This window comes from Falco peregrinus, unplaced genomic scaffold (assembly GCF_023634155.1).
Source record: "Falco peregrinus isolate bFalPer1 unplaced genomic scaffold, bFalPer1.pri scaffold_24, whole genome shotgun sequence".
In the NCBI taxonomy this organism is placed as follows: domain Eukaryota; kingdom Metazoa; phylum Chordata; class Aves; order Falconiformes; family Falconidae; genus Falco; species Falco peregrinus.
Genome location: NW_026599593.1, coordinates 4,184,245 through 4,203,058, shown reverse-complemented (window position 1 = coordinate 4,203,058; position 18,814 = coordinate 4,184,245). Strand labels below are relative to the sequence as shown.

At 52.3% G+C, this 18,814-nt stretch overlaps 1 protein-coding gene across 1 annotated transcript; it reads left to right on the top strand.

The window, feature by feature from the left end:
- Positions 1-14,917: 14,917 nt before the first annotated feature.
- LOC129783303 (olfactory receptor 14A16-like) lies at positions 14,918-15,859 on the top strand. Its single transcript, XM_055793301.1, has one exon. The coding sequence runs from the start codon at positions 14,918-14,920 to the stop codon at positions 15,857-15,859; it is 942 nt and encodes a 313-aa protein (XP_055649276.1).
- Positions 15,860-18,814: the final 2,955 nt, after the last annotated feature.

Below are 18,814 nucleotides of genomic sequence, written 5' to 3'. Positions count from 1 at the left end.
CTCTCCAGTGCGACTCCCATAACGTGTACTGAGTCGGGGTTAGTAGCAATCGTGCTAAAGATTTCAAATCACGAGGAGTCATGACATAAGTATCAAACACAGAAGATAACAGACTTATAAAATAGGGAGAAGAAATACCATGTTCCGTAACCGTGCGGCACAGTTCTTTAACAACCGAAAAAGAAAGAGCCTCCCATCGTGCTCCCCCTGCCCGACCCTGAGAATACAAGACCGGAGCAACTATAGTTTTAGCCATTTCTAAGTCCCCCTCCTTTAAGGCTTGTTTCTTTATTTTTGCCCACACATCACGCAGATCAGGAGGGTATAAATCAGGTTCTTGTTCAGGGTCTACCGGTCCCGGGTCAAAGGGGTCTTCTTCTGGCGGATACTCCACTGCATTAACACCCAGGGCTTTAGAGCACTGTGATTTAGAGGCTGATAAGGACAGGGCTATAGGAGCTTGCGACTCCTCCTCCTCTCCTCCCTCTGCCTTTTCTTTTTGTGCTTTCAGAGTCTCAAAAATAACTCTCCACAAAGAGAGCAGACGGTGGGACTCAGTATTGCCTTTTGTCGCAGAATCCCACGATTTCACCCCTGTATCATCCCAAAGTTCCCGCGTGAGAACTGTAGTTGCAGTCACTGCAGGCATATTTACTTGCACCCACTTAAGCATTGCTTTAAGGTCATGCCCAGAAATACTTTTCTTATGTTTGTTAAGGAGACCTTTCATAAGCTCATATACGCTTCTTTCTGGGGATGAAACCTGATTCCCCATTACGGATTTCCCACAGCTCACCTCTCAACTCCGGAGGGATTTATGGCCGGCCAGCTCCCGCTTCCTTTCAGCGGATCATTCAAAGTTCTGTGGGATTTGCTGTATGTCGCTCAATTAGGCGATTCGAGAGTCCCTCCACGTCAGATCCTTCACCGGATCATGTCGGGGTCACCAATTTGTGGCGAATGAAGAGACGGGACGCGGCTTGATACAAGCAAGTTGTCGGTTTATTAGTGATTTTATTACAGTTATGTACGTTTCTGTCTTCTACATATTACACGCTGATTGGTTAAATCTTAAGTGTAAAAAACACTGATTGGCTGATATTTAAGGCACACCGGTAGAACAATAGGAACTTATTAGTTTACTTTGACATAGCAACAATTTCTATTCCAAAATCGGGGGGGTTTCTTTCTACCCGGCTTTCTTGATTAACAAAGTTACATATCGGCTCTATCCGTTCCCTTATCTGGCTACTTGTTTCTCTGTCCGTCTGGCTGCCTCCTCAATTGTGACGGCTCAGGGGTCTGCAGTTAGCTTGTTCCTTTGCTCCCAGGGCTTGTGCCCTACAAGTTCTAGCAAGTCTCTATTCATCAGGCTATCAGTACTTGGACTCTTGTCCTTGAGGCCTTGTCCTGCACTGTAACACTAACTTCCACACTGACAGCACCATGGTATCTTCCTTAAATTAGTCCCCATGCTGTCCCTGGTGGCTCACCTTTCCGGTGTCACGGTCTCCCGGGATCTTGCAGCCGCCCCGCTGCGCTATTCCGCTTCACCAGGCCCCATCTCCCCAGCAACCCGCTGGTCACAATCTCAGGATCTGCTCCTGACACCCCTTACCGGGGTCATGTCGGCACAGTCTCAGGGTCTCCTTAGGAAACCCCTTACTGGGTCACATCAGCACGTCAGGGTGACCAATTGTGGTGATGCAAGTCAAAACCGACTCCAAAATGTGGAGTGGCTGGAAGAACACTGGCAAATTATGAGCAATCCAGACCAAATAACTTGGTTGTAATAACAGGCCGCAGCTCTAACAAGCTGCAGGTGTTGTGAAGGACATGTGCAAGGCCAAGGGAGACAAAGAAACTGCATTCGCAGAGAGGTAAGAGACTTGGACAGAAAGGTGAGAGAAAGCAGGATGCCTGCACAAGGGGGGAGCAGCGTGTGGGCGCCGCTCCGGGACCAATCAAATGGAGTGTGATGCCGCATGGACAACAGCTAAGTGACATGGAAGACGCCAGGAAAGACTGATGTAACCAAGCGGTGAAACAAGGTGTTGTTTACATTGAATTATTTGTCCCTGACAGAAGGAAGAGAAGGGCCCCCGTTGTTATACACCATCAGGCTATTCAGGGAAGTCAAACACAGGCCATGCCTGGGGTACAGGTTCATTCTAAGAGCATGTCTACAGGCAACTGGGAAGGACCCAGTCCAGTGTTGTTCATCGGTAGAGGATATTTTTGTGTTTCCACAGATAAAGGACCTCTATGGGTCCCTAGCAGATTTGTCCGCCCTGCATGTCAGCTCCAGAGGAACGGAGAAAATATAGGTGACAGCTTTATCTCCAGCCAGTCTTTAACAAACTCTGTGCAAACTTGGGCCAGTCCCATCCACCAGAGAAGACGTGCTGTTGACAGCAGCGAGAAGACAATCATTTGGGTCACGAGCTTGTAATGCTGTGTTGAAAAGAATTTGTAATAGGAAGAATGCTGTTTGTGGAAACTATAGGGAACGAGCAGCAATAATGTTAAGTTGTGGTAACTGTAGACAGAACTTTGTTCTAGGTTGTAGCCGCTTGCGAAATGATTATGCTTTGTACTTAGATTGTCAAAAGAGCTTTGCTAACATTACTTTTGAAAGTACTTGTAGGGAATGTTTGTTCCTTAAGCCAAATCAACATTTTCCAGCAATATGGATGCCAGAAAGTATTGACAGCAGAATAGAAGCTATCTCTTGGTGGGCCTTGACAAAAACCTAACTGTTGTTTTAGCTACAAAGAAAACACAAGCTCTTGGCTTGTGGTGCTTCTTTTGTCAGTTGGGAACAAGATTGCGAGAAAATGGAATTGTTTGACCTGATTGTAGGGCTGATAGGAGTCATCAGCATGCCCTCACAAGGAACAGCATGGGTTCCTGTCCAACCACAAATGCACATGTGGGTTACCTGGGCCAACAAGACAGGGCAAGATTCATTTTGCTTACCGTTAGCTACCCCATCTGACCCATTTCGTACCTCTTTGATTGGGGTCCCTTTAAACCATGTGAAGGAGTTTGGGCACTGGACAACAGGTAAAATATACTCCGACTACCTCGACCAAGCAGCAAATGACTTTTGCACCATCAACAGTGGGTCTGTGCAAGCCGATTGGTGCCAATCACTTGGTATTCCGAGGAACCCCTCGGGGGCTCAAGCGTTCCAAATTGCTCAGGGCCGGAATGTTACCGGCATGGAACCTCAGGAGCTTGACATCTTAGGATCTATGCCGGGAAACTACTGTTTATTTTGGGGGTTTTGCAAGAAAGACATTGACTCAGGTAATTTTAGGATCCACAAACCAAGAGATGATAGTACTTGGATTGCCCCTGGGTCCCCCTGGCATTCTAACATCACCGGTTACTGTAACGATTGGACTTGGCCTGTTTCATGGTCTGGTGAGACAAATGAAAAAGCAAAGGTGTTGCCTCGGGGAGTATTCCGCGTTTGTGGAGATGGTGCCTGGCCCACCGTACCTGCAAGGGCACCGGGAGGACCATGCTGCTTTGGCAAACTAACATTATTTGCCCCTAGTATCCATCAAATGCTGAACATAAGTAACAAGTTTAAACGCATCAGACGTCGTGTATACCAGTTGGGACCTGAATGTACAGATGATGTTGAGTTGTGGGAACGTCCATCTGTCATTTTAGCATCACTCTTTACACCACAAGTTGCTTCTGCCAAGGCTCTCACTCAGTTGAGACCGTTGGCTTCTTGGACAGAGAACAAATTAACATTACCTCCAGAGTATTAGATGACTCACCACTGATGTCGACAGTATACGACATGCTTTAATACAAAATCCAGCTGCCATTGATTTTCTGTTATTAGCACAAGGACACGGCTGAGAGGATTTTGAGGGAATGTGCTGTATGAATCTTGCTGATCATTCTGAGGCCATTCACAAAAAGCTTTCCCAACTGCAAGATAATACGAAGAAACTCAGTGTTACTGAAAATCCTTATGACGATTGGCTGAAGGGATGGGGAATCGCTGGCTGGTAGAAAACCTTATTGATGGAAGGGATTAAATTTTTGTTGTTATCTTTGCTGTGCTTGTTATCTTTTGTTGTATTTTCTCCTGTATGAAGGAAGATTTGGAATCAATTGTTGATAGAGCCTGGGTTGTCCAAAAAGAAAAAGGGGGGGATGCGTAGGGGAATTCTTGGCAGAACAAGGGCACACTGTCCCCTGGCAGGAGTTGGACAACCCTGGCCTGCAGATTACAAAGTTCCTTTGAAGATCGTGTACTGTCCTTGAATAGGCAGAATAAAGAACAATGAGCATTGTACAAGAACAAGGCCGGGTGCCAAGCAAGATATGAAAACCGCTAGGTTAGCACATCCTTCTTAGGCGCTTGCAGCATGACAACCAATGCACAGGTAACATGAATACGTAACCGACAGCCAATGACTGTCAGGCAGCTGCCGCGTGAACAGTGCATTAGAAGTGTAAATATGACAAAGTTGCTACATAAAGTAGGACGACCTGTAGCCACATTGGTGCGATTGTCGTTACTTGGCTGACTTTCCGATTGGGACCCTCTTCAGCCCACACTGCCCCAGGATGTCCCAGTGGCCTCCAGGTGGGGTGTGAGCCCTTCCCCACTGCTCTCTCAGCCTGACCATCCCGCTGGTGTTTTACCCATCTCTTTCTGTTCCCACCCAGAGTGTCATGGCCTCACGTGGGCAGAACACTGAGGGAGACCATGGGCAGAGTTTTGCTGAAGCTGAGGGAAATGACATCCACTGTGGAGCTCCTCACGCACAACTGCAGGCTGTCAGGTTGGCGAGGCAGGAGTTACCCTTGGAAAATCCACCTGGACAGTTACCCGCTCAGGTGCCAGAAATGTCACCCAAGGGGACTCTAACTGGTAGCGCACCTCTCACCACCCTTCACACCACTCACAGAGCTGCACTTATGGACTCCTTCCAAGACAGTTGCAACATTTACTTGTCCTTTCTCACATGTGACCTCTGCCAATTCAAGGAGCTTTCAAAAGCGATATTCAAGGAAATATTGATTTTATACCAGAACTTCACCATTATTACTACAATTATACCACCTGTCCTTAAGTTTCCCATCTTTAACGTATGTGCACCTGAGCAGGAGACAGTGACGACTTCTGAAGTCATCTTCTCCGCAGACTGTCTCAGCAAAGGCTCTTTCAGTTATTCACCATTTTTCTCCACCCTTTAGTCTTTGGTCTTTTAGGTACCTCTCACCTGTGCTGCTGTTTTTAGCTTCAGGAAGGAAAAGCTTGCATGTCTCCCTGCAGCCAAACTGTCTCCTTACCCAACCCTTCCCTTGTGTTTAGATCTATATTTCCATATCTAGCACCTAAAATGTTTCTCATGAGAGTGTCCCTTGCAGAAAGGCACCTCATCAGAGACAGCTTGGACATGGCATCTGCTTGTGGAGGGTGTTGGCTTATTTATGACACTTGATCATTCTCCATAGTGCTTGCAGATCTGAATAATTCTTCTGCACCTGTGTGCAGCCAGTCCTTTAAGGCAAACAGGTGGGGATGGTGCAAAGGAGCTGCAGCACCCACCTGCAGAACTGAGGGGAGAAGTGTGATGTAAGGAGAATGGCTGTGAGACCCAGGGGACAATGAGAGAAAAAGGGTGGTCTTGGGGACATTCAGAGCAACGTTGTCCATCTTGTGTCAGACAGCAAGGGACTGTGTTTCCTACCAATCCAGACCTCCTGAGGAGATCCTCTGCATCATTATCACTTAAAGATTGCTGCTAGAACCTCGCCTCTAACCTAAAAAGTAGCAAAATATAACCTATGAAATAAAAAATAATTATTTTGAAGTGCACTTTGAAATCCTCTCTCTTATCTACATGAATGGAACAGATTCAATTAGCTGCACAGGTCTTGAAGACTTGAAGGAAATGACAAAAAGGCAAATACCTCATTAGGGCATTGCGGGCTCCTGCCATGAACCTGAGCTGCTGAGAGCAGACTGAACCAACCACTCAAGGAATGTAAGTCAGAAGCAGCACTGAAAATACCTTCAAACATTGATGGGTCTCGCTGAGGGCCATTGCTGACAAAGCGTCCCCATGGACTCGTTAGAGCAGCTAATTAGAGGCCAGACCTGCAGGTAGGCAAAGGTACTGTGTCGGTGGCTGTAATGCTGCAAAACACATTTGGATTATTTCTGAAGCAGAAAGACCCGGCCCTGACCCCCAGGCCCTTGGAGGGCAGAACATAAGACCCTCCAAATCACGTTTCCTGTCACAGGCCTTGGTGACATGGGCAGCTGCCAGTGCCAGGGGGACAGAGGCCTCAGCCCCCTGTGGGGCCATTCAGCCTTGCTGCAGCCCTGGGCCATCTCCACTGCAAGTTGCCCTACACTGTCCATGTGGCACCTCTTTCCACTCTGGGGGTTGGACTCTTCCTTGCTTTCCCACCCAGCCCTCACACCCGCATTTCTGTGCCATCACTGATGTCTCTCCCCTCATCCCTGCTTGTTCCTTGAAACTCAAAGCCATGGGACGATCCAGGCTCCCTCTGGGTGACCTCTGGCATCAGAGGGCAACCCTCAGAGAATACCAGTTGTTGCGTATACGTAGGTCATAGTGGGAGAATTATAGAGATATAAAAAAAATATGGAAGCATCCTAATATTTGTCATGAATCCCAGGAATTTCACACCTGCTATGAAATTGAAGACATTTGGAATATGCTGATGTCCTGGTTTCCTGATTTACAGCTCTGGGTTAAGAAGTTCATCTCCAGATGCCTTTCTCCTCTTCCTCTGTGATCACTCCAATCCGTTCTACCTATGCAGCTTCTGCTTTAAGGTTCAGAGTGGAAAAGTTGGACTGTCTGTCAGTAGTGTCTCTAATATTCCCTACGGGCAACTCTTCAGTTGTGGCAATAGACCTCATGGGGATTTGCTTGAACTAACAATACGACAGCTGAGAAATTCATTTTTATTTATTAATTTCTAACCCACTCCCCCAACACACACCCTGATAAGCAATCCCTCTTTTATTCCTGTTTACACCCTCTTCTCTAAAGGAAAGCAGCCAATAATTACTGCCAAGCACTTCCTATATTCACCTGCAGAGCTGGCTGGAGAAGTCTGATGTCAAGTGATGGAAGTGCCATGGGGCTGAGGAGATAAACAGTGGGGCTGGGGAGGTGAGAAGTGAGGCTGTCCACGCAGTGTTTAGCTCCAGGGACTGCTTTTCCCACCCCTGCACAACGCCTCAGGAGGCATGCTGCATCAGTTGCCATTGGAAAAGTCTTCTATCACTTCTCCATAGTGGTCATTACCTGCCTTCCTCTTTAACTACACTTCTGAAACTTATGAAGTGTTCAAGCCTTGAAGACCAGATGTCCCTGATGGAAGAGACAGGGCTCGTCAGGGCGTTCTCCCTCGTCATGAGCCCAGGGGGTCTGTGGTGTTGTGGACTTCAGGGGTTCAGAGGAGACTGAAGAAACCTCTGAAGAACACCAAGTCAGGAGCAAAGCCCCCAGCCCCTGGAAGCGTTAATGGGCCCCACTGAGGGCCATGGCTGAGAAAGCCTCGCCATGGCCTTGTTAGAGCCCATCCTTGGAGGCTGTGAGTGCAGGAAGGCAAAGGCGCTGTGCAGGCAGCTCTGCTGCTGAGCAAAGCCTTGGCTTGCTTGATGAAGCAGAAAGGCCAAGCCGTGACCTGCAGCCTGTGGGGAGGTGGGTGCTGTCCCTCACACAGGGCTCAGGGCTCTGCCTGGGCACCATGGAAGGTGGGCATCCAATGCCCAGTGAAGGACAGCAATGGCACAGCAACTTCCAGCTTCCCCATGGGGCTGCAAGGAGGCAACGATGCCCCCGTGCCGGAGGACATCATGTCTTGTCATGGCCCTCAGAGGCAGAGACAGCTGCCACAGCCAAGGGGCCACCGACCTGGGTTCTACTGGTGCCTTCCAGCCTTGCCAGTGCCCTCTGCCCTCTTTCACCACAGGCTGTCCTGCATGGTTGGAGCCCTGCCCCTGTTTCCCTGCAGGCTGTAGGCACCATCTCGCTGCCCTGCCTTGCTCTCACCCCAACATTGCCATACCTTCGCTGAGGTACCTCCACTCTCACCGGCTGTTCCTTGAAACACAAACCATGGGCTGATGCAGGCTCCCTCTGGCTGAGCTCTTGCACCGCAGCAGGACCCTTGCAGTGACAGTTCCTCCTCCCGATAGCCACTCTCCACCATCAGAGCTTTCCTTTGTCACATTTTTTCCTCTCTTGAGATTTTTCCCACTTCCCAGCAAAGCTTTGCCACCGCAGGAACTGCCCTCCAGGCAGGGAACCTAACTCAATAGCTATTTTTTGGTGGTCTTTTGCCTCAAAAAAGTGAAGTCACCTCCACATGGTCTTCCAAACCACATGGCTGCTGCTGGCCTTTCAGCTTCTCCCAGAGACGTGACCAAGCCACATGCCTGCTGCTGTCCTCTCATGTCCACAGGCAAAATGGACATGACAGCCTGTACCCCAGCCCTTTTCCTGGAGAGGTCCTGTGCTGTAGCTTGGCAGAAGGACTTTCCCAGCCATGTTCCTGTTGCTGGCCTATCACCTCCAGAGACAGAACTGACCTCACAGGCCCCTTCACAGCCAGGCACGTCCTCCTGCATGAGGAGTTCCTGAGACCCAGTTGCTCTTTTAATAACACACCCCTCCATCACCCTCCTTCTGCTCTATGACCTGACCACAGAAAAGCAGCCTTGTTTCGTTCAGATTTATCAAATGCATTTCCCACAAGCCATTTGAGTGGGGAAACATTATTCACATGAACTTCCGTAGTTGTGTTGACACAATTTATATATGAGCTTCCATATATATGGCTTTTTTTTCCAGGTTGGACTACCACTGGAGATCATTGAATCCAACCCTCCAACTGAGGCAGGGTCAGCAAGAGCAACGTGCTCAGCAACTGGTCTAGCTCGGCTTGCAATATCATAGAAGCATAGGAACAGAGAATCATTTAGGTTGGAAAAGACCTTAAAGATAATCAAATTCAACCGTTACCACAGGACGGCCAATCCCATCACCAAATCATGTCCCGAAGCACTGCATCTATGTACTTTTGAAACACCTCCAGGGCTGCTGATTCCACCAGCTCCCTGGGCAGCCTGTTCCAATGCCTGACCATCCTTGCAGTGAAGATGTTTTTCCTCTTATCCAATCTAAACCTCTCCTGGTGTACCTTCAGGCCGTTTCCTCTTGTCATGTCACTGAATTTCAGGGAGAAGAGACCTACCCCACCTTCCAGGTCTACAACCCAACCTTTCAGGTCTACAACAACCTTTCAGGCAGTTCTAGAGAGCAGAAAGATCCGCCCTGCGGTTCTTCTCCTCCACACTGTACAACCCAAGTCCCCTCAGGTGCTCTTCAACTGACCAGGGATCCAGACCCTTCACCACCTCTGTTGCCCTTCTCTGGACATACTAAAACACCTCAACATTACTGTTGAAGTGAGGGGCCCCAAATGGAAACACAGTGTTCAAGGTGTGGCTTCAGCAGTGCCGAGTACAGGGGGTCCATCACTGCCCTGGTCCTGCTGGCCACACTGCTTCTGATACCAGACACGATGCTATTGGCCCTCTTGGCCACCCGGGCACACTGCTGGCTCATGCTCAACCATCTGTCAACCTGCACCCTCAGGGTACTTCCCCAGCAGGCAGCCGTCCAGCCACTCTGGCCCAAGCCTTTAGCCTTGTGTGGGGCTGTTGGGACCCAAGTGCAGAACTGGCACTTCTCCTGGTTGAACCTCATGCAATTGGACACATCTAAATGGTCCAACCCGTGCAGATGCCTCTGCAGAGCCTTCCTGCCCTCAAGGACATCAGCACTTCCACGCAACTTGGTGTTGTATGCAAACTCACTGAGGGTGCACTCAGTCCCCTTGTCTGGGTCATTGATGAAGTTCTGAAACAGGACTGGCCCCAGCACTGAGCCCTGGGGAACGCCACTCCTTATGGGCCGTTGTCACCTGGATGTCACTCCATTTACTGCACCTCTTGGGACTGGCTGTCCAGCCAGCTATAACCCAGCGTGGAGAACACCCACCGAAGCCATGAGCAGCCAGGTTCTCCAAGAGAATGAAGTGGGGGGTGGAGCCAAAAGGCTTTCCTGAGGTCCAGGTAGACAGCATGCACAGCCTTTCCCTCATCCACTGGGCAGGTCACCTTGTCCCAGCAGGAGATCAGCTTCATCAGGCAGGACCTGCCTTTCACAAACCCATGCTGGCTGGTCCTGACCTCCTGGTTTTCCTGCGGCTCCTTGTGATGGTGCTCAGGACGATCTGCTCCTCAGCCTTCCCTGGCACTAAGATCAGGTTGACAGGCCTGTAGTTATCCCCATCCTCCCTCCTGCCCTTCTTGTAGGTGGGCAGCACGTGACTAACATTCAGCCTTCTTGGGCCTCCCCAGTTAGCCAGCACTGTTGAAAGTCATCGCTGTGGTGAGGCAATAGAGAAACAGACCAATGATTTTCAAAGTGTCCCTGCCTCACGGGATGTCCATTGTCAAGGACACAATCAAAAGCACCTTGTCCTTTCTGGGTATAAGGTTCACCGGAACCACGTGTCCTCTGGGGCTGCAGAGGCATCACTGGCAGCGATGCCTTCTCCTGCAGCACTGCACAGTCCAGCCCTGCATGTCTCTGGTCCCAAGGACAGCATGGATTGCTCTCCTTAGGGACATCTCATTTCACCGTCACAGTGACCTCTGCCCACCGCCCCAGCATGCGCTGCAGCAAAACATTTTGCTGGCGTGTGACCTTGGGCACTTGGTACCCATTATTATTTTTGTTGTTACATGTCTGAGCTTGGCCCTGGTGACACAGGTGTGGTTCAGGGTAACTGCTCTGAAATCACCTAAATCAGGGAGAGGAAGGGGAAAAGTCTTATTTAAGCAGCGTGAGGAAGCCTTAGGATCAATAACCTGGCATCTTCTTGGGGAATTTAGAGATCCTGTGGGTTTACATAGCAAGGGTTTGGGAGTGGTTTGGAGGTGTTTGTAGGGCTGGCAGAGGTGAGAAGAGATCAAGAGCTGCCTCCATGGCCATAACAGCCACTTTCATTTGACTCCAAAATGGACCAGCCCCTGCCCAAACCTGAGCCAATAAGCAATCGCAGTGGCACCTCTGTGATACCCTGTGGCAGAAAGGACAAAACACAACGGGAGAGGAGTGAGAATGATGTGAGAGAACAACCCTACAGACATCAAGGTGAGGGAAGAAGGAGGGGAGCAGCGAGACAGAGGCTTGGTGGGATCCTGCAAGCCAGTGGTCAAGTAACCACCCGCTGACAGCCACAGGGCAGCGCAGTGACAATGCTCCTTTAGGTGTCTGCAGGTTCTTTGCATCGGCATTCTAGCACAGCTGCCAGATGGGCCAGCAGCTGTGATGCTCCCCTGGATCTGAAACCCTGCATCATTCGTGTCCACCTTGGTTCTAGGAGCAAAGCAATGGTGGAGTCTCATCTCCCAGGGGAGTGAGGCAGGAGAGCAGCAGAGTGCAGGCCCCAGGTCACACACTGGCAGGCTCTGGCCTGTGCAGAAGGAGGGAACGCTCCTTCGGGTGCCCTGGAATTGCCCCACAAGCATGAACTCCATTGTCAATGTTGGAGCTGTTGGAGGCTGCTGTCCTCGCCGAGCAGCTGTGCTGAGCTCTGCCACCTGCCTTGGCACTTGGTTCCCTCAGGGTCACAGCTCTGTCTGCAACAGGACGGGCTGCAGCTGCCTCTGCGTGGGCCCCTGGCTGAGGGCACTGCTGCACATGTGGGCTGAAGCCCCCCAGCTGTGGCACCAGCCCAGCTCTGCCTGGCCATAAGGCACCCTGGTACCAAGTGTCCCCGAGCCCGTGGGTGCAAAGGCTTTGCTTCAGAGCAGAGACATGGCCTGGGCAAGGGAGAGCTGAGTCTTGAGCCCGGAGACTACAAACCCCGAGTTACATGCCTACATTGCGTTAGGGTAACTGAAGACATCACACAGCAAAACCCCACACTGGAGACCTGAGCTGCTTTCCTCTGAACTTCCCTCTGTGCTGGCTACTGAAGGGTTAACAAAAGGTGACTCTCATGCTGAAAGCTTTTTTTTCTAGTAAGAGAATTGCCACTGCTGGAAATAAGTGTGTCCCCCCAGGTGAGGCAGGGCCCATGAGGGATTGCCTCATCCTGCTGCCCAGCAGGTTCCCCTGCAGCCCCAGGGACAGCTGGAGGGAGCCCAGAGGGGCAGAGGAGGGAGGCAGGGAGAGCTCAAAAGCAGCCCTTGGTGGGAGGCTGCTGAGAGCTCCCTGCTGGAGAAATCTGCAGAGCCCTGGAGCCGGTAAGTGTGTGGCTGCAGGGCAATGCCTCTGCAGTTCCTAGCCGGGTCTGCAGCAGCTGGGGCCCCCCCAGCCTGTGGGACCGTGTGGGAGCCTTGTGCTGTGGAGGAGGCCAGTGTGCTGCAGAGCAGGGCTTCCCTGCTGCAGCGTGGGAGGGCCAGGGCATGTGGGCTGCCTTGTGCCAGGGCCGGCTGCAGGGCTGTGAAGGTGGCTGTGCAGGCAGGGGTGCCCAGGGCTGTCCTTGCCAGCAGGGTCCCTGCAGCCCAGGGGGCTGTGTGCTGGGGCAGGGGCTCTGCCGCCTGCCAGGGGCAGCTCTCAGCCTGCCGGGGGGCTCCCGTGCGGCTGCGGGGAGACGGTGGGGGTGCAAGGAGCGAACCCTGTCAGGGTAATGTTCTCGTGCTGTTGAGCGGGTGCTGCACTGGTCAGGGCTGCTCGCAGCTTCTGCTCATGCCCACCTCATTTCCAAGGCGACTTCTCGTGAGCACATTCATGGCAGGGGTTTTCTGCTGTAGTCTCTTCTTGCCTAAGTCTCTGCTGCCAGTTTTTTCTTGCTCATCTTGGTAGGAATGGAATCTGAACTGTGTAGGTCAGAGCAGGGGCAGAGACTCTCAGAGCATCACAGGGAGGTTGATGAGGAAGCTGAGCAAGTGCCTTCCCTCTGCAGCAGCATCCAGATCAAACCAGCATCAGCTCTCCTTTTCCCTCCGGCTTTGGGGGAGCTGCTCTTCCAGCTGTGCAGACAGAGAGCGGCTGCAGGGCAGAGCTGGGCACACAGGGGCTGAGCTGGGCTCTGTGAGCGCTGGCAGGGAAGAGCCCTGGGGCCAGAGAAAGAGCTGCTGGCAGGGACAGCTGCAGGCGTTGAGCGTGGCTGTCCTGCACTGCTCTGGTCTGGGAGGTGCTGTGCAGGGCTTGAGAAGGGAAAGGCATTCCAGTGTGCCCATCTGTCTCTCTCCTGACTTTGCTCAGATGATTTTGGGATAACTGACAGGCTCTGTTGGAATGGGAGTTTCAGCTGCAGGCTCAGGCACAGACCCTGTGAGTCCTCCTGTGCCGATGTGAGCACAGCAAGGAGGTGTCCCAGGTTTCCTCTAATCTGTGAAGCTGTGGGCAATGCAGTGTGTGATGCTGGGGAAGGAGCTGGCTCGCCTTTAACAATCACCATAATCAGGACCCTCGGTCACCTGCTTGGGGTGTCCACCCAAGCTGCACGCTGCTTCCAGGGCACACTGTGACCATGGGTGTCCCTGGCTAGAAGCGGGGTGCTGAGACTTTGAGAAGGGGCGAGCCACTCTGTGCTCTGTAGTGGATCCCTCTGCTCTTCAGCAGTGTCTGCTTGCTTTTTAGGGTAACAAAGTGTCCTGGTTGTGGCTGGGATAGAGTTAATTTTCATCAGAGTAGGAAGGACTTTTGAGAACAATTCTGAAAATGCACTGATATTTTTGGTTGTTTATAGGTGATGCAACATGTTCATGCTCAGTATCTAAACTTGGTGGGGTTTGCTGGGGTCTGCCAGTCGATGCTGGGGACTGGCTGGGCATCAGTCACTGGGTGATGAGCAGCTGTATTGTGTATCACTGTCTTCCCTGCTTCCTATCTTCCTTTCTTCCTTTCTTCCTTCCTTTCTTTCTTTCTTTCTTCATTTCTTTCTCTCTTTCGCTCTTTGCTTTTTTCTTTCCTCCTTCTTTCCTTCCTTCTTTGTTTCTGTCTCTCTTCCATTCTTCTTTCTTTCCTTCCTTCCCTCCTTCCTTCCTTCATTCCTTCCCTCCTTCCTTCCTTCCTTTCTTCTTTCTTTCTATTTGGAATTTATTACCCCCGATTATCTCCCTCTCATTTTAACTGTCATTCTCATTATTGTATTGTAATTTCATTTTTTTTCTACTGCATTTATATTTTTTTTTTCTTATCTCAAACTTCCAGATTTACATTCCTTTCTGATTCCTCTCCTCATACCCATGGGTGAGGGGGGAGTAAGCGAGCATCCCTGTGGTACATAATTTCCAGCCAGGGTTAAACCAGGACACATGTCAGTGTAATTGGACTCTATCACAGAAAGCTGCAAGTGCAGGGCAGCTGAGAAGGAGCTGGAGGGACTCACCAGAGTCCCTGCCTCTGCCCTCAGGCACAGACAGTCCCCTTGCCTCTCAGCACTCACTCTGCTCTCCCTGAGCACGGCACAAAGCCCTCCTGACCTGACTCTGGCCATGGCCGTTGCTCAGCACGGGCAGAGCCGATGCTGACAGGCCCTTCTGCGCTGGGAGCAGTTTGGGCTGAGCCAGTGCAAGGCCAGGACTGGCCCCTGCCCCCAGGGTTCCCATGAAGCCCCTGCTGCAGAGCAGGGCTCACTGCTGGGCAGCCAGCGGGCACAGCCCCTGCTCCTCACAGCACACTCGGCCAGCACTCAGCACAGCTCCAGCCACGGCTCTGCAGGGAGCTCTCCTAGGAACGGCAGAGGGGGGACATGGGGCAGCTGGGGCGGGTCTTGAAGAAACAGCTTTCACTGGGCTCACAGAAGTATCCTCTGACTTCTTGCTAACTTTCCTCCTTGAGCAGGTCCCCATGCCCAGGGGCAGCAGATGTCCAACAGCAGCTCCATCACCCAGTTCCTCCTCCTGGCATTGGCAGACACGTGGGAGCTGCAGCTCTTGCACTTCTGGCTCTCCCTGGGCATCTACCTGGCTGCCCTCATGGCCAACGGCCTCATCATCACCACCGTAGTGTGCGACCACCACCTGCACACCCCCATGTACTTCTTCCTCCTCAACCTCTCCCTCCTCGACCTGGGCTCCATCTCCACCACTCTCCCCAAAGCCATGGCCAACTCCCTCTGGGACACCGGGGACATCTCCTACTCAGGATGTGCAGCACAGCTCTTCCTGATTCTCTTTTTCCTTTCAGCAGAGTATTCTCTCCTCACCGTCATGGCCTATGACCGCTCCGTGGCCATCTGCCAGCCCCTGCACTACGGGACCCTGCTGGGCAGCAGAGCTTGTGTCCACATGGCAGCAGCTGCCTGGGCCAGTGGGTTTCTCCATGCTGCGCTGCACACGGCCAATACACTGTCACTGCCGCTCTGCCACGGCAATGCCCTGGGACAGGTCTTCTGTGAAATCCCACAGATCCTCAAGCTCTCCTGCTCACACACCTACCTCAGGGAACGTAGGCTGCTTCTGTGTAGTGCTTGTGTAGCCTTTGGATGTTTCATTTTCATTGTTCTGTCCTACGTGCAGATCTTCAGGGCCGTGCTGAGGATCCCCTCTGAGCAGGGACGGCACAAAGCCTTTTCCACGTGCCTCCCTCACCTGGCCGTGGTCTCCCTCTTTCTCAGCACTGGCACATTTGCCTACCTGAAGTCCCTCTCCATCTCCTCCCCATCCCTGGACCTGGTGGTGTCAGTCCTGTACTCGATGGTGCCTCCAGCAGTGAACCCCCTCATCTACAGCATGAGGAACCAGGAGCTCAAGGGTGCAATGTGCAAACTGATAGATGGATGTTTTTCTGAAGGAATAAATTTATGAATAGAATTTATAATGTAATTCATCAAAGACTCAGACTGCCTTCTGAATTTGTTGTAGTTGCTTGTGGTATTTCATTTCTGATAAAGTTGTTCTCCCCATTCTAATTCCCTCTGTGATTTTCCTTTCTGAAGGTGCCCTGCTCTCTCTTTGTTTAACAAAGCCAAAGGGCAACCGAGCAAATTTATCCTTGGATTCTTCCTTCCAAGGACTTTCTGGATCTACAGGGACAGTTCCTGTGTCCACAGACGGAGGGGAAAAGTTTCCTGGCATGGCAGCACTGCCAGGGAACACCACCCCTTGGCTCTCCATTGCTGTCCTCCTTCCACTTCCACACTCCCCTTCTGACCCCCTGCCTTGGTGTAAGGCCTGAGTGCTCTGGCAGCTTGGTCACCGCCGTGCTGCGTGGCAGTCCTGTGAGCGCAGGCAGGGGCAGGCAATGGGCACTCTGTGACGGTGCTGGCCTCCATCAAATGTTCTGGATTTGTGGAGACCGCCTGAATGCAGCGCTGCAACGTGCTTCCTTGAACCGCGGTCCCCGTGCCGGTTGCTCATGACGAGGGCCATCTCCGAGAGGTGCCGAGCAGGGCGCGACACCCCTGGGCTGAGGTGCTGCCAGCCTCTGGCAGGGGCAGCAGGAGGCCAGGCAGTCACTGTGCCTGCTGCAGTGCTCTGCCTCCGCACGTGCCAGGGACGGGCTCGTGCCTCTGAGCACCCCTGTGCGCGTGAGGCTGGGGTTCAACCACGGCAGCAGTGCATGAGGCCAGCTGAGGTGGGGACACCTCCCAGCGCCTGGCCGTTCCTGTGTGTGACTGCAGGAACAAAGGCCACTGTCCCAGGGACAGTCATCTCACGCGCCTTGGGCCGGCTCATTGCAAGTGCCTCTGTCCGATCACGGCACCCTTTCTGGATGGTGCCCTCAAATGTGTCCGAGCAATCAGGGAGGTTCTGGGGTCCCGGCAAAAGGCAGACATCCAGCCTTTGTTCAGGAAAAGCAAGAAGGACGATTGGGAGAAATACAGGCTGCTCATCCTCACTGTAGTGTCTGGGGAAATGACGGTGGAAATACTGCTGCAGCCATTTCCAGGTAATTGTGGGACATCAAAGGGGTTGCTGCACCCATACGTATTGAGGAAAGAAGGGGATGGTTTGTACCTGCACCTTTGCAAGGGTTTTGACTTTTTCTCCTGCACTTTCTGTATAGGCAGATGGGTGACTTCTGGAGTGAAGAAATGGAGGATACTGTGGGTGGGAAGTTGGCTGGCGGCTTGTGGCTATGTCTCGAGCTAGCTCAACAGCGTCAGGGAGCGAAACCCGACCTTGGGAGAAAGACACAGTTATGCTTGTTGGAAGGAAGCCATGGGAGCAAGAGGAGAACCTTGAAGATAGGGAGTGGTCTGCAGAGCTTGTGCCCTTGTAGGTAAAGGGAGTTGCTGAGCTGCTGTGTCTGTAATAAAAGAAGAGCCCAGAGTAGAAACTTGCTGAGCACAGTTACAGGCTGACATGTCAGCCCCCTGCAAAGGTATAAAAGGCTTGCTTGATTTTAATAAAGTGTCTTCGAGGTGTCTTCGAGTGTCTTCGTGCCTTCAATCCGCTCCCAGAGTCGGTGCATCATACGCCACAGGGCCTCAAGACCAAATGTCACCAGTGGTCAAGTCGTCCTGGTGGCCACTGACTAGTGGCATCTTCCAGTGCAAGCAGTTGGGCCAGCTGTGTTGAATGTCTTTATTGTCTCCCAGTACAAGTTGACAAAGTGGCTTTTCAGACCCTTCTGTGGATGATGCCAAAGTGGGCAGAGCCCTTGAGAGATGCCATCCAGTTCACCCTGCCTTGAGCAGGACAGCTGGACAAGGGCATTACAGGGGCCTCTCCCAACCTGAGATATTCTGGGACTCATTGACTCACTTCCCTGGAGAGCTCAGTTGGGATGGGATAGCAGGGGGAAGAAGGGAAAACAGAGGCGCAGAAGCAGAGACAAAACATGGTCCAGTAGAAACAGAGCAGTTCCCCTGGGGAATGTTCCTGCACCCAAATGGTAGGCAGGAAATCCATGAGATAAATTGGGTGAGAGAAGCTTCCCTTCATCTGCTGGGTGCTGGGCCACGGGGAGGGTGACGGCTGAGGACGGTATCTCGTGGTCAGTTGTGTCTCAGGGACTCACATTCCAGCAGGAAGCCAATGGCTGTGACGGGGGCAGTGAGGCCAGTTCTGCCTGCGGAGGGGACAGGCCACCAGCAGCAATGTGCCTGGGAAAGGGGCGGTGAGGTCACCTCTGCCTGACACAGCGCGTAGGGCAGCCCCTGACTCATGGCTGGCACACGTGCTGTTAAGCTCCATCTGCCCGTGTCTCGGGCAGGCCAGCAGAAGGCCCCTGGGTGGCACATGGGCTGTGAGATCCCCTCTGCCTAAGGACCTGGGCTCACTCCACCAAGGGGCTTCTTTCTTGCTTGTCACGTCGCTGCTGCCTGAGGACATGGCAGCACAGCAGCAGGCACACCGCTTGCTCGTGTCTATGCGAGAAGCTGAAAGGCTCGCAGCCTTGGAAGAGCGCGGTGAGGCCGTGGCATGGTCAGGGGAAAGGCCACAAGGAGGGTGACGGGTTGGGATGCCCGCCTGAAGGGTGGTTTCCCGGGTGGTGGAGCTTTCCTTGGAGGTAGGGAAGAGCAGGAGGGAGAAGCACTGCCACCCAGTGCAGCTGGGAAAGTGGAGACTGGAGGTCAGGAGGAGGAAATGTCACTCAGGGGCTTGTGCTGTGGTGGGAGACGTCGCCCAGAAGGAGTGTGAGATCAGTCCATGTCTGTGTTTGCAGGCACAGCGTGTGAGGGTGGGCAGACATGAGTGCATGTGTGGCAAGGGCAGGGTGAGAGCAAGGTGGGGAAGCCAGATGGGTGCCTGCGGCCTGCCGGGGAAAAGCAGCAGCTGTGGGACAGCGTAGGGCAACGTGAGATGGAAGGCAAA

Excerpts from the sequence above, each read along its gene's own strand:
- LOC129783303 (XM_055793301.1), top strand. The coding sequence starts at position 14,918 with ATGTCCAACAGCAGCTCCATCACCCAGTTCCTCCTCCTGGCATTGGCA.